General features: G+C 46.7%; 2 protein-coding genes across 6 annotated transcripts in view; both read left to right on the top strand.

Moving 5' to 3' along the window:
- Positions 1 to 314: 314 nt before the first annotated feature.
- The window catches only part of CNGB1 (cyclic nucleotide gated channel subunit beta 1), a 152,408-nt gene continuing 137,446 nt past the window's right edge, over positions 315 to 15,276 (top strand). The window contains exon 1 of one of the 2 annotated variants that reach the window (XM_090062699.1): positions 315 to 445. The gene's annotated coding sequence lies outside the window, so the exon portion shown is untranslated. Of the gene's footprint in view, positions 446 to 521; positions 660 to 15,276 lie in introns of those variants that run through there. The other variant, XM_090062698.1, reaches the window with a different exon arrangement.
- ZNF319 (zinc finger protein 319) lies at positions 316 to 13,479 on the top strand. Of its 4 annotated transcripts, none has more exons than XM_090062710.1 (2): positions 316 to 445; positions 2,926 to 13,479. In XM_090062710.1, exon 2 carries the CDS (start codon positions 3,339 to 3,341, stop codon positions 5,019 to 5,021), a length of 1,683 nt encoding a protein of 560 aa, XP_089918836.1. In that variant the 5' UTR covers positions 316 to 445; positions 2,926 to 3,338; the 3' UTR covers positions 5,022 to 13,479. The 4 variants fall into 4 exon arrangements, with proteins under 4 accessions (XP_089918836.1, XP_089918835.1, XP_089918833.1 ...); XM_090062709.1 differs by having other exon boundaries at positions 339 to 445; positions 3,018 to 13,479; XM_090062707.1 differs by lacking the exon at positions 316 to 445 and adding an exon at positions 521 to 659 and having other exon boundaries at positions 3,018 to 13,479.

The raw sequence follows: 15,276 nt of genomic DNA, 5'->3' as shown, positions 1-15,276 counted from the left end.
GCTGCTCCAGGCGGCCCGGCCCTCGCTGCTCCCGGGCAGGGGAGAAGCTCCCGCCCCGACTCGGGGCTCCTGGGGATGCGGCAGGGGCGGCGCGGGCCCGCGGCACCGTCCTGGGCGCTGCGCCTCACGACTGCTCTTGTTGAACAGGTTTGAGCTCAAGGTTGTGCTGCGGCCGGCCGGCCGTCGGAGCCCGGGAGCCCTGGGCTGGAGCAAGCCAGAGCTGGGAGGAGAGTCAAAGCGCAGGCCCTTCTGCCGTTTCTTCTTGACTGCTGTGAAATGACTTTGCGTGGACCCTGAGCCCTTCTCCCCATCCCATCACCACCTTTTATTTTGCCAGCCAGCGCCATGAAGTCCTCTTCTTCAGGACCGTCGCTGCGATGATGTGACTTCAGCGGGAGGCTAAGCAGGAAGCGAAGCTGGGCCTGAAGCGGGAGGCTATTAGAAGGCAGGTAGACTCACTACCCCAGGGTGGGAGGAGAGGCACAGGGTGAGTGGACCTCCCTGTGCTTCAGGCCTTTCTGCTGCAGTGCTCCAGCCTGGGAGTATTGCTTTCATTCTCAAGTTCCTTGAATTCCCTCCTGTGAATCCTGCCAAGGAGTGATATTGACTGGGAATTGGCTTTACCTTGCTTGCTTGTACGCAGTCCTCAGTTAACCCAGGTTGGTATTTTCTAGCTGCTTGCTGTATTTGCAAATTCTGTGCGATACTCCTGCTGTGTCAGATCACTGTCTAAACACCCAGAATCCTACATCTGCTAATACGAAATGGCCACTTGCTGAGCACCATAACAGCTATGTATAAAATAACCTTGCTGAAGGGGAGTTGGTGGTTGGTTTGGGTCCTGAAAGGATGTTGGGTCCTGAAAGGATGTTGTGTCCTTTAAACTGTTTTATTTCAGATACTGTAGCTACTGGTATTTGATTCATATAGATGTTCTTGCCTCTTAATTTTAAAGCTGGGGTAGGATGGACTGTGTGGGGTTGCGGAGAGTAATTTCTCTGGTTTCATTACCTGTGAGATTTTTTTTTTATGTCATTTCTGAACATCACCATTTTATAAGGGCAAATTAGCGAAATATCCTACTGGTAGTAAGGCATCATGTTGAGTACCAAAATACGTTTGGGCATATGGAGAGATGACACCATTATGGATTTAAGACCACTCCTTGCTCTTTAACGTGTATCAGGATGATCTGCTATAACTTCATCTGTCTCCTCTGTCTCATGGTAGTTGAATGCTAAACCATGGTCATTTAAGTGACTAGTTTCATTCAGGGGTATTCTGCCCTAGTTTAACTTCCACTTACCACAGGATAGAGCAGACAGACAAAACAGAGTAGATTAATGTGTATGCAATTGGTCCCATCCATCTCCTTGTTTTTTTCATTGGAATGATTGTTTGGTCTGCCCATGTCCTGTGGTGAGGTCTGTGGTGTACCATATGGAGTTGGGGGCTGGCTTTTTTTAATGCCACTTGCTACTGATGGGGAAAGTCTTCTTACTTCATGAGTGGAAGACTAAGCCAGCTATTTTTGCTCAACTCATAGGCACCTATTACTTAATAACTGATAGGAAGGTTGTAGATATTGAACAGGGACTTGGAATAATGGCCTGGTAGGAATACCAGTACCATTCTTCTCAACAGCTGCAGCATGGTACTGGGAATTCACCAGGGTTTTTCCTGCTCTTGGGCCTTGCTGGTTCTTTCCTTGTCTCCTAATGGATTTAGTCCTCTTAGTAGTAGAACAAAAATAATGCATCTAGAGGGATCAAAACCTCTTGCTGTTAAATGTGATACTTGTTATTGGACTAATGAGTATAAACACAGCTTAAGTTTTTAGTTTCCATTTTTTTTCTTCCATAGTTTTAACCATGTCTGTTTGCAGTTGATCACTTACATGATGTGCCCTGGCTAGATTCACTAAGAGACCCACCCACATGTGGATTCTGTGTTCTGCCTGTAATGGGGTTAATGTTGAGAAGGGCCCATAAAGCAAAAATATTTGTTTTATAGGAGTTTTCTTGTTCCTCCCAGTCTCTAAATAGATTGTTGCCAGTGGAACTACAGCTGAGAATCTCTTCTTCAGGGTTGGATTCCATTTCTGCACCTGGATTGTCAGGCATGCTAACAAAGATAGGGACAGGAAGTAAATTCTGAAGCATCGCCATGGACTGTTTCTCCCAGTGAGCTTGTGCTACTCAGCCAGTCCTACTTGAATCGGAGAGCGTTACTGATAAAATTGGGATTTTTTTTAAGCATAAAGCAGCATGTATCCAGCACTTCAGTCTGCCTGACAGTGAAACTAATATTGTGTGCTTAGTATGCCTGAATTCAGGAAGCTCCTGTTCCAGTTGCTGCTACAGATGTTTGTAAGCATTTTTGGAATGCAGCATTTTTAGTCAAATAGTTGTATACTCCCTTGAGAAAGCTTTACATCAAATAATCCAAAAAGGTTGGGGGTTTGTGTTGTGGCTAGAAAGGTACTGCCATGGTCTCTAGCCAGAGCTTTTGCAACAAAAACACTTATTGAAACCAAATCTGAGCCTTGCTTATATTAATCCAATTAACTTGCATAGTCTGTCCTCTGCTGAGATAATTGAGCAAGGGATGCTGACAGGTCACTAGATGATATTAATTTATGCTTTAAATGTGCCTGAAAGAATCCCAGGAGTATCTGTATAGTGAAACAGCTGCTTGACACACAGTCATGCATCCTCTTTTGGAAGACCATATCCAACTCAGTGCAGGGAGCCAGAAAACAAGGCTGCTCATCACTGCAGGACAGCTTATATAGTGTGAGTTAGGGACTCTGAAGAGAATGTCTAACTGGGTTGTGACAGGATTGGTCCCCTGCTAGTACCAAATAAAACTTGGCCCATGTTCCTCCTATTTCAGAACCCCTACATTTGCTTTGTTTTTTTGCAGAATAGTAAAACTGAGCCACAGGAAAAAGGATTGAATGTGAAGGTGTCTTGCTTACCTTTGGGAACTGATGTCAGCTGTCTTCTTCCCTGCAGAGCTGTTCCTTGGAGTGCCTCCATCACCTTTCACAAATGTGAGCGCAACAGGCCAGCACGGAAAAGGGCCTCCCATCATCTTCAAAACACTTTTGCTTTTGGCTTTGATATATATTCTTTTGTTGTTGTTGTTGTTGTTGAAACTTGAAATGATCTTGCAAAAGGTGCTTTCCATCTTCTCCTCCTGAGATTTGAGACTGGGCTGGATTTCCCATCCCCAAATTCAGGGCCAGCTGCTGGGAATTATATTATCTTCATCAAATCCTTTTGACTGAGAAGCTGAAGCTGTCAGTGCTGAAATCCCATTTCTTTTTCCCAAGCATGTCAGAAAGCTGGCAACAGCAACAGCAGCAGCAGCAACAACAACAACAACAACAACAACAACAAGCACAACAGCAACCCCATCACACTGGGACAGCGGCACTCGCAGAGCATTCAATCCCTCCGAGTACGGCTGAGAACGCCTTGGGTTGTGCAGTCTACGGTATCCTGCTCCAACCGGACCCTAATTTGCAGCACCACCAGCACCCACCAATCCAGGCTGGAGAACCCTCCCACAAATGCGGCGTGTGTGGCCATGACCTCACTCACCTGTCCAATCCACATGAGCACCAGTGCCTGTCTGGGCACGACCGCTCTTTCCAGTGCACGCAGTGCCTGAAGATCTTCCACCAGGCCACCGACCTGCTGGAACACCAGTGCATCCAGGTGGAACAGAAACCCTTTGTGTGTGGTGTGTGCAAGATGGGCTTCTCCCTACTCACCTCCCTAGCACAGCACCATAACGTGCACAATGGCAACGCCATGAAGTGCTCCATCTGTGAGAAGACCTACAAGCCTCCTGAGGCAGAGCATGCCCAGCCCCTGGACCCATCAGACAAGCCATACAGCTGTTCCATCTGCCAGAAGACCTTCAAGCACCTCTCGGAGCTGTCGCGGCACGAGCGCATCCACACGGGCGAGAAGCCCTACAAGTGCACCCTGTGCGACAAGAGCTTCAGCCAGTCTTCACACTTGGTGCACCACAAGCGGACACACAGCTCAGAGCGGCCATACAAATGCACAGTGTGTGAAAAGACCTTCAAGCATCGCTCACACCTGGTCCGCCATATGTATGCCCACTCGGGTGAGCACCTCTTCAAGTGCAATGTCTGTGAGCTGCACTTCAAGGAGTCATCAGAGCTGCTGCACCACCAGTGCACACCCAGTGGGGAGCGCCCTTTCCACTGTGGTGAGTGCCAAAAGTCGTTCAAGCGCCCCTCGGACCTGCGGCAGCATGAGCGCACCCACAGTGAGGAGAGGCCCTTCAAGTGCGACCTCTGCCAGATGAGCTTCAAACAACAGTATGCCCTAATGCGTCACCGCCGCACCCACAAGGTGGAGGAGCCCTTCAAGTGCAGCCTCTGTGAGAAGGGCTTTGTGCAGCCCTCCCACCTGGTCTACCACCAGCATGTGCATGGCATTGAGAACCTCTTCAAGTGCAACGTGTGTCAGAAGGGCTTCAACCAGTCTTCGGAGCTTCTGCGGCACAAATGTGTGCAGAATGCTGAGCGCCCCTTCAAGTGTACCGTGTGCAACAAGTCCTACAAGAGGTCCTCGGCTTTGCAGAAGCACCAGCTGTCGCACTGCACTGAGAAGCCGCTTAAGTGCACACTGTGCGAGAGACGCTTTTTCTCTTCCTCAGAGTTCGTGCAGCACCGCTGTGACCCGGTGCGTGAGAAGCCCCTCAAGTGCCCGGACTGTGAGAAACGATTCAAATATGCCTCGGACCTGCAGCGCCACCGCCGGGTGCACACGGGCGAGAAGCCATACAAGTGCCCGTCATGCGAGAAGGCCTTCAAGCAGCGTGAGCACCTCAACAAGCACCACAGTGTGCATGCCCGGGAGCAGCAGTACAAGTGCATGTGGTGCGGTGAGAGGTTCCTGGACTTGGGCCTGCTGCAGGAGCACAGTGTCCAGCACACTACCGAGGGGGCATATCAGGTGGCCGCGTGCTTGCCCTGAGCTGTCCCCATAGGTTTCTGCTTGCACGTGAACCTTTTCAACAGCTCCTTCTCTTTTCTTGTAAAAGACAGATGCCTGAACCTTGGGAGGGCAGTGGGAGAAGATCTGCCAGTCTAGTTAGACATCACCCTGGCCTCTGTACATTTCCACCTGCATTTGGTGTCTTAGTGACGTGCAAAGCCCAAGAGGGGGCATGGAGGAAAAGGGAGGCAAAGGATGGAAATGAATCCTGTTCCTGTTTGTTTTCTCCTGGTTTATAGTTTTCCTTGCAGCTGCAGTTCAGTGTTGTGAGCTCATAGGTCTTTTCTCAGCCACTGCCTGTAAACTGTTGTCCTTCTTGCATGTCCCCCAGTACCAAGTTCTCCTGAGAGAGCTGGCTAACTCAACTTTTTCTTGAGAGAGGCCCAGGTCTCTTCTCCTTGGGGGCACAGGGGCCTTCCCGTTTACTAGTCCCATCTTAACAAGGTAGCTTATAAAGACCATTTTAAAACCATGCTGTCTGATTAAATGCCCCCGGGCACTCCCCCCACTGTATGTCCTAGTAGCATGCAGGGAGAAGAAGCCGTGGGACTGCTGTGCTCTGAAGGCACTTTGTTGCCTTTGCAGTCTTAGCTGACGTCATGCAGTAGCTATGAACAAAGGCTCTATTCCTCTTATTGTTCCCCACCTCTCCCCCATAACTCTGGAATTGAGGTGGGGCATGAATGCTGCACATTACGTAAAGAAACTGCAACCCCTAAGGCTAACCCCTCAGGCCACCTGTGTTTCTGACTGGAATAGTCTGAGAACCTTCAAGCTTCCAAGCTGCTCATCTAGAGACACCTTGGATTTTCCTAAGACTTAACAGCTGTCTTGAGGGACAGTGCCATTGCAGGGTCTTGAAACTGATGCCAGCCCACAGATCCTTTTATAGCACTTAGCAATGCACTTGGATTGGATGTAAAATAGTAGCCCTTGCACTTGCATTGATGCGTAAACCAGGGGATTATAAGTAGCAGTAAAACACCAAGGAGTGGGGAAGATGCTACTGCTAAAGTGCAGTCTCCAGGATTCCTACAGAAGAGATGTTTATTTGGAAATGAGCTTAAGCGTATCCGATCGGGAGTTCTGAAATTATAACCCAAACTCCATGTCCAGGGAATCGCATCGTGACCTTTAGGGTTATGATTTTTCTAGTTCTGTTTGTGGAGGCTAATCCATATTTACATAATTGTCTCTTTGGGAAGAGGCAGGTTGGCAGAAGATAAGGGAATGAATACTTTTCCTAGCGGGATTCCCTATGGACTGATCTTCCTCTTCCCTTGCCCGTTGCAAATTCTCTAGAGAAGGATATAGATCATTTTATTGCAACTAGGATAAATGCCTAGATCCCAATACAAATTCCCTATCATATATTATCCTGATTGATGAAGCTGCCAGCTGCACAGTATTGTTGGCTTCTCATGACCAAGGTTCATCAACTGACATCTGGACACTTTTTCCAGGCAAGAGGCGTGCCTATTGGATTACCCATAATTGTTTCCTTCCTCCCACTTTGCTTGGCTTGGTGGACCAGTGTTTGTTTGAACTGGGAGTGCTGTAGTCTGTTGTAATTATTGAGAGCAGTGGCCATTGAATGGTCTGCATTGGAGAGGGGGTCTGTATGATAAGTGTTACAGTGGAACAAGATGCCTCCATTTCCTTGCAGAAGGCTGGGTTGTGCCTGTTTAGTCTCGAGAGATTCAAATGATTCACATGGAGGAGGGAGGGCTTTCTTCTCTATTACAGTTTCACTTCCTGCATTGCAAAGAGGACCAGAGCTTGTTTCCTTGAGGGGGCTGGAACCGTTTGAATGAATGGGGCGGAGTTCTCTTTTCCTCATTCACAGCTTTAAGAACTCCAAAATAAACCGTGTCCTCTGATGCCCAAGGAGGAGTGACTGACGCTCATCATATTTCATGCTGCCTCAGATATATAGAACCTCCTCCTATCAAGTTTTCTGTCTGCATTGTTATTTTTTTCTATTTTGCTTTTTTAAAGCAGTTTGTTAATATTCATTAAAAAGAGAAAAGAATCCTGTATAGTTTAATTTGATGTCATTTTGGATTTTTAAAAAAAGAGATATGATAACTTGGATTTTAAAAGAGATGTTCAGTTCTAGGTAGCTGTTTTTGATGTTTAATATATAGTGAGTTCAGTGTATGTTTAACTGTAGGAGTAAAATATGAAACAAGATCCAGGCAAATTCATCTTGTTCAGGTCTGTCTTTGTGAATGGGCTGAGGGTGGGGGGCGGTGGTGCTTGAGGCATCGCAAATGGAAGGTTAGATTCAGGAGGAATATACTAAGAAACCAAATTTTAGTGTCCATTCAAATATAACAGACCTGGCCGTGGAGGCGAGTTTTATTGTTCCAGATGCAGAAACCTTCTGTGTTTTACACTAATTTGCACAAATGCCTTGGGAGGTCCTTTTGGAATGACCCACACTTCTGAATGGACTCAGAAGTGAATGCATTAATTTAAAATTAAAACAAAACAAATCAAGAATGTGTCCCAGTGTTCTCGTTGGAGTTATTTTGACAGCAGCAGTTACTGACAGTTTAAATATACAAGTCAATGTTTTGCATTAGTGTTTGCCACTAGAGTTGCAGTAATAGACCTCACTTGCAGTTGCTGTGCCAGCTGCTGTTTGAACTGCTGGGGAGAGACCAAAATCTGGATTAATGAGGCTGTACTATAGCTAAATGGCAGACAATAGGTTTTATTATGGGTGGTAAATACCAGTCCCTTGAGATAAGAGAGGTGTGGATATGAATATATAGTAGGGAGTGGCTGTGTGGTTCCTGCAATCTCAGTACTTTTGCTGTGAGGTGCCAGAAGGGGGAGGGGGCAATTGCTGAGCAATACTGTTGTTATTAAGAAATAATTCTCCTTTTTGTCCCAGTTTGATTTCTGACCTGTTGCTGCAGGGGTGCAGGAAACTGTAGCATTCTCAGTCTTTTCAACTCAGTACCTCTTCTAAGCTTTAGGCCAGTTTTAGAAATAGGGAACCAAGCTACACTTAATTTTGTTTCCTCCTCGCAATAGTGCCCATTCTGGTTGTGTTTGGCTGTGTGCTTCTGACTTGGAGCCAAACAGTGAGTCATGTGCTGGACTTCTCTAGACTGGCAATGCTGTCTGGACGGTACAGTGTATCGTGGGTATCCTGACCACCTGCTCCAGCCCTTAGCAGGTGCTCTTGGTGACAGGAGGGAGCAGTAATTCTGTCTGTCCTGTGTATAAGTTGGTCTTCTATATAGAGACAGGCATGGGGAGTTGAGGTTTGGTACTCCACTGAGAACTGAGGATGAGGGTTGGTATTCCATCATTCAGGTGGAAGATTTTGCTGTGTCCTGCCTGAGGGCGCTTTCATTTGGAAAGTCACTGCTGGTAGCACTTGCCAGAGGCCTGCCCCTGATGCTAGTGATGTGGTAGCTCATTCTATCTGTGGCAGGTACAGGATGTTACTTGCTAAGTGGAGGAAGGTTTGAGTAGGTGTGAGGGCCCTGCCAAGTGAAATTTTCAAACAGCCTTGTTGAAATCAGGGAAACCAGCATGGATCCATAGCAGGTAGATCATGCCTGACCAATCTGGTTTTGTTTTATGACAGGGTCACAAAATGCGTAGGCATAGGGGTAGAGGTGGATGTCATTTTCTTGGATTTTAGCAAGGCCTTTGATATAGTATCTCATCCCATTCTCATGAATAAATTAAGAGGCTGAGACACAGATGTTTACACAGTCCAGTGGGTGGCAAATTGGCTTACTGGTCGCACCCCAGAGAGTGGTAGTAGATGGGTTGGTATCGACCTTGAAGGATGTGGGTAGTGGAGTCCCGCATGGTTTGGTCCTTGGACCTATACTCTTCATTTGCTTCATCAGTGACTTGGATGTGGGCGTGAAGTGTACTTTGTGCAAGTTTGTGGACAATACTAAATTGTGGGGTGAAGTGTACGCTCCAGAGGGTAGGGAACGATTGCAGGCAGACCTGGACAGGTTAGAAAAGAGGGCAGTACACAATAGGATGCAGTTCAACAAGGACAAGTGCAGAGTGCAAAAATATCCAGCACACCTACTGGCTGGGAAGTGACTCTCTCAGCAGCCCAGAAACAGAAAGGGATTTTGGAGTTGTAGTACACTCCAAGGTGAACATGAATCGTCAGTGTGACGAAATTGTCAGCAAAGTTAACCGCACTTTATCATGCATCAGCAGATGCATGACGAATAGAATCAAGGAGGTGATACTCCTTGCCCTCTGTGGCATTGGTCAGACTGCAGTCAGAGTACTGTGTCCAGTTTTGGGTGCTGTACTTCAAGAAGGATGTTGATAGACTCGAGAGGGTCTAGAGGAGGGCCACTCATATGGTTAGGGGCTTACAGGACAAGCCCTATGAGGAGAGACTGAGGGACCTGGACCTATTCAGCCTCCACAAGAGAAGGCTGAGAGGTGACGTGGCTGCCTACAAATTCATTAGGGGAACGCAGCAAGGGATCGGAGATGTTCTGTTCACCAAGGCACCTCTTGGGGTAACAAGGAACAATGGTCGCAAACTGACAGAGCAGATTTTGGCTAGACATCAGGAAAAGCATCTTTGCGGTAAGGGTGGCCAAAATTTGGAATGGGCTTCCAAGGGAGGTGGTGCTCTTCCTTACCTTGAAGGTGTTTAAGAGAAGGCAGGATAGGTATCTGGCTGGGGCCATCTGACCCCAGCGCTCTTTCCTGCCTAGGCAGGGGGACAGACGCATTGATCTGTTGAGGTCCCTTCCAACCCTAGCATCTATGAATCTATGAAATTTTAAAACAGCCTTCTATTTTCTCCAGAGACCTGTGCGGCTCAATACAGTGCATCTTGGTGTGTGTTGTGGGGATGAGACCAGTCAAAGGGTGCCTGCTGCTTCTATTAGCACATTCCTGTGCTTGGGATAGAAATACGGAACGGGGCCTGCTGGGTTACGGTAGAGCAGTCTCCTGCTCTAACTAATTTTGCTTCCTGTGGTCCTTGAGTGAGGGCCAGTGAGCTCTGGCCAGCATGCTGTGCTTGGTGTCCCCCCTTGGAGCACTTGATATTAACCTCTGACCCTCACTTCTGTCACTGTTTTTCATTACTTGTCCCAAGAGCTCTGGTGCACACTTCCTAGCCCACTCTGTTTCTAGAGAGGCTAACAGTTTGTGTGGGCTTGTGCCCAAGATTCTTAATGTGGCAGATAGGCTTGCGGTCCTTGAGGTGGATAATGGCGATGCATTCCAGCCCTCCTCCTCCTGCTCAGTCCCCTTCTCAGGGAACGAATGTGCTATAAGAGCCGTCAGGTTAGTTCTGTGTTACCTGGGCAAGGGTTAATTTCTGGTAGCAGTTCTCACTTGCATAAGTTCATTTCATGCTGCCAGAACACCATTAAAATCACGTTATAAAATCAAGCTCAAGGTTTCTTGAATCCATGTTCAATGTGTAGAAATGTAGAGTATTACTGCAACATTCCCAGCTGGAGGGATGCATGTATCAAGCCTGTGTGCATTGTGGGCTGTTATCTAAGTCTTCCACCTAGTGCAGCTGCATTCTGATGAAGGGGAATGTATTGTAGGGCTATGGAAATTTCTGGGAGGTAGTAAGAATTTGAACCCAAAATTTAAAGCCTCTGGTGCTCAAGGTAAGATTTCAGAAGTAAGGATTAGGTACCTCAAAAATGGCCAGCCCAACCACAGGAATGTTAAACATGTTCCATTATTTTTTGTGAGGCCACAGAAAACAAAAGGCCACTGATACAGTTACTTAGAAAAGGAATTAGAACTGTAAGCACCTGGGTTTTTAGAAGTTGGCCTTAAGCTTTATCAGTCCTTGTGCAAATCAGTTGAATTGGACATGAGTGGCCTTAGGGCTGTAGTTGATGTGTTTTGCTTGGCCAGAGGGCAATTCTGTTCTATTTAAAGGGGAAAGAAAATGGGTAGCTTAGATGATGGCATCTCTTCCAGGAGCAGGTATGAGTGAGTGGGTATGTGTGCACATTTCATTGACAGTGTTTAAAATGCTGTCCCTGGGGCAAGGGGGAGGAGGGAGGATTGGGGGGACAAAGTGGATTATAGAGTGATACTATAATCCTGATTTATTTTTGTAAGGTAAAAATAACTGTTTTAAGTCCAAGCTGTTCCATTAAAAATGTTCTGAGCAGGGAGAAGATGGTTGGTCTCCATTGCTGTGCCTTCCAGAGATTGTTTGTTTTCTTTATTGGAAAAAGTGGTAGAAATAGTGTGGAAGAGAATTCTGTGAGGCACCCACCTACATTGACTGGGAGCGTGGGGACTGGGGTGGGTTTTTGGTGTTGGTTCAGTGGCTGCCTTGTATAAGTGATTGACAGACACCATCCTATGGGGCAAAAGGGATCTTCCACTATTAACTGTTTTTCAGTTGGTGTTTTTACTTTCAAACCAAAGAGCAAATGTTGCCAAAGCCTCTATGGAGTAAAAAGTGTTAAACTGTGTTTGTGTGTTACATTCCTTTCTCTCCCATCTTCAGTTTGGTGAGAGAGACTCCAAGTGTCTCTACACCTCTTTTCTCTTCCTTCAGGTACTCCTAAATCTTCTTACCCACCTGTGTTGCACAAGTTACACCAAGGTTTATCAGAGCCCTTACAAAATATTGTCTAGCAAAATAAGTTTGGCAGACTCAAGTACAGGATGTTTTGCATGAGAACCTAGGGACAATAGCTGAGCACTTGAGATATTATCTGATAAATGGTGGCAACATGTTAAATGTGGCTGATCATCATGGGCTTCATGCTAAGAGACCAGAAGAACAGGAATAAAAGGATGGAACATTGAACCACCCAGAGAGAAGAGGGGAGGATAGAGATGTTTCTATCATACCTCAGCAGTTAGAGACTTGCAGATTCTGTATCCAGCTCTTCACAGCTCATGTGTGCTTTCTAATCCATTATTTTCTCCCTCTTGTGTGCTGATTATAAGCATCCAGAGTTCTTTACACCAGACATTGGCTTCTTTATTTGTAAATCATGTATTATTTTTCTATTAAGGGTCTTCAAAAATAAATTATCTAAAGGTCACAGACTGCTAAGCTAGGAGTTAGTCCCCCAGCTTCTGTTGAATTCTGATAAGATATGGGCACCCCCCCCCCCCCCGCTTTCAATCCATACCTACAAAGCCCCACTGAACCAAGTGGCTCTTCCAAAGCTAGGAGAGGCTTGGGCTCCGGTTGCCATGTTCCTTGGCAATTGGAGTCCTCAGCGATAGTACAGGTAGGTACATCAGTTCAGCCTTGGTGTGCACTGGTGGTAAAGTATAGGAGGAAGTTTGAAATGTTTTGCCCAGTCTTGTTTGGGAAGAGAGAATTTGGAAGCCGGGGGGAGACTAGTGGACCGTGTGCTGTGCTGATAAGCTAGATGAGTCTTCTGGTCTCACCAAGATGTGAAGCCTCCCTGGTGACAGTTATACAATCTCAGTCCCATGTCTGGTGACTGTGTAGAGGCCTGATGGTGAGGAAGGGTGTCCCTCTTAGATCTGAGCAGGAAAATATTTTTTCACTGCTTGTGTGGCTGCTGGCAGGGTTGGTATGGGTGAAGATGGACAATGAAAGGCAAATCTGCAGGAGAGATGAGGGGAGAAACCATCTTATAACAATAGGTTTTTACAGTCTCTTGGCTGTCCTCTTAACACACCTGGCTTGCTTGGTGTTTTGGAGAAGAGCACTCTTTATTTCCTTCAGGCTGTACCATCAACCCAGAACTGCAATTAGTAACAAATTGCTTAACAAACGAAGCAAAAAATCAGTCTTATTCTCCAGTGTTTCTCTTTTATGAAGCTGTGACACAATGAGTTAGCTTATAGGAAGATTTAAGTTCCTTTTTACACATTCATAATGTAGAGATGCAATAATGACAGGCAAGTCTGAATTTTGGGGCTACAACTCCATTGTGAGGTTCTGACCACTCAAGCATCTCTTGAGGTTTGTAATACTCTTTGTTCCATGATAGCACCCTATGAACATCAGGGAACTGAGTTTCACAATATCCCTAGACCTGTGAGAGTGAATCCTCCTGTTGGAACCTCAAGGTGGAATTCTAACCCATGACTCCATGTGCTTGTCTCTAAACTTTTATAGGATCAGTGGATCTGATTGCTTTTCAGGGGCAGTTCTTCGTTGCCAGGGAGCTGGTCAATAGCAGAGGCATCTTTGGGGCCCTGATGGGGTGAGGTTATTGATAGTTCCTCAACACCTATGCCTGTAACTCCAGTCCTGTGACCTAACAGGGTTGTGTGAAGTTGCACCCGTGAGCAATGAGGTCTCTGTGTGGCTTGCAGTGCCTTTAACACTGCTCTCTGTTTATAAGACTATATTCGATATGTGTGTGTATATATGTACATTGTATTAACCTGTCTTCTGTGTGAGTGTCAAATGGTTTTGCTTTACTAATAAATTTATAGTTATTTATACCTTTCTGTGGGTGTGTAAGATTTCTAGAGGTGGGAGCATTATGCTGGGGGTTTGGTCTTGGTAAATCTATTCCTGGTGCTGCTCATTCTTGAACTTTTCTGCCAGGGATCAGGGAAAAAGGATACCAAGGGGTTAAAGAACAGGAGGGAAGATGTTCAATAAGAAGTTTTCACCTGCTGTGAGAGGTTTTATTGCCAAAGATTTTCCTGGATATCAACTTAGCAGTGACTGCTATAGGTGCTCTGAAAAACCAGTACAATAGCAATGGTTTCATCAGTCCTCAACCTTTTTAGACATAAGGCAGTCCTTGATAGACTCAGGGCACCCATCAAAGTGACAGTTCTTTTCATGGCATTTCTTTAGACCTCTCCTTTGACCCCCTTCTAAACGGTTCTTTCTTATGACTGTAGAGTGCCTTGTATCTATTGATCTCAAAGCATTTTCATAAAACAGAGGCCATTAACTATGTGACGTAGAAGGGAAACTGAAGACATGGGGGAGTGGGGGGAGGGCGTGACTTGCCTGAGATCATCCAGGTCTGCAGGCAGAGAAGCACTTGTACCAAAATCCTTGATTCTGTAAAGAGAGAATGAATAACACTGCTGCATTAAAGATCCAGTAGATGAGTGTTTCTCATGCTTTTAAGTAGCGAGTACCCCCTAACTTCTGCAAATTTTAATAAGGAGCCCAACACTCAATTTTCTAGGGGATTTTATATTTACAGACTAATGTGTGCCATATGTTGGAAGAACAGCTGTGTACATAAGGCTGTGATATAACAGATGTCTGATCCTCCCAGTCTCGGGGTATAGGCTGAGGAGGGAGAGGAGGATCCAGGTAGTGAACCAAATACTGCGGTGCTGGTGTCATTGGGAAGGCTTTGGCTTCCATGACCACAGCCCGCTTTTTGGCGGGAGAGGCGGCGAGCTGCTGGGAAGAGGTGGCCTCAACCTCTCTCCCCTGGAGAGGAGGCTCTTCTCAGTCAGACTGGCTGACCTGCTTCACTGGGCTTTAAACTAAGCCTGCCAGGGGATGGGGGGACTACCGCCACTGCTGGCCCACTGAGCAACCCTTGCAAAGCCAGTTGGCCAAGGCACTTAAGGGAGCCCACCCCTGCCCCAGCCCTGGCACAATCTGTGGGCTGCCTATACACAAATGCCAGGAGCTTGGGGAATAAGCAGGAGGAGCTTGTCCTCCTGCTTAACGCAAATAATTATGATGTCATAGGGATAACGGAGATCTAGTGGAACTACACCCATGACTGGACCACGGGTATAGATGGCTGTACCTTGTACAGGAAAGATTAAGTAGATAAAAGGGGTGGAGGTGTATCTGCCTATGTTAAGGAAAGCTACATGTCCCTGCAAGCTGATGGTGGCGACCAGGGTGGATGACTGGAGACCCTCTGGGTTAAAATCCATGGGCAACATGGCACATGTTGGGAGTCAACTACAGACACAATGGTGGGAGTCTACTACAGACCTCCCACCCAAAGTCAAGAGCTTGACCAGGAGTTTGCCTGGGAACTGGCTAAGGCCGCATGCTCCAGGACCATGGTTGTCATGGGTGACTTCAATTACCTGGACATCTTGTGGGAGGACCACTCAGCAAAATCTGAGCAGTCGCAAAGTTTCCTATTGTGTGTGGATGAGCTCTACCTTACTCAAGAAGTCTATGGGCCAATGAGAGGTAAAGCGCTGCTCGACCTGGTACTGGCAACTGGGGATGACCTAATCAGTGACCTAGTGATTGATGGGAAGCTGGGTGACAGCGACCACGAGCTGATCACCTTCA

The sequence above is a fragment of the Crocodylus siamensis genome, chromosome 9 (genome assembly GCF_052110815.1).
Source record: "Crocodylus siamensis isolate JL-2025a chromosome 9, ASM5211081v1, whole genome shotgun sequence".
Taxonomy (NCBI): domain Eukaryota; kingdom Metazoa; phylum Chordata; order Crocodylia; family Crocodylidae; genus Crocodylus; species Crocodylus siamensis.
The sequence above is the reverse complement of the archived record's forward strand: the minus strand, read 5'-3'. Positions and strand labels throughout refer to the sequence as shown.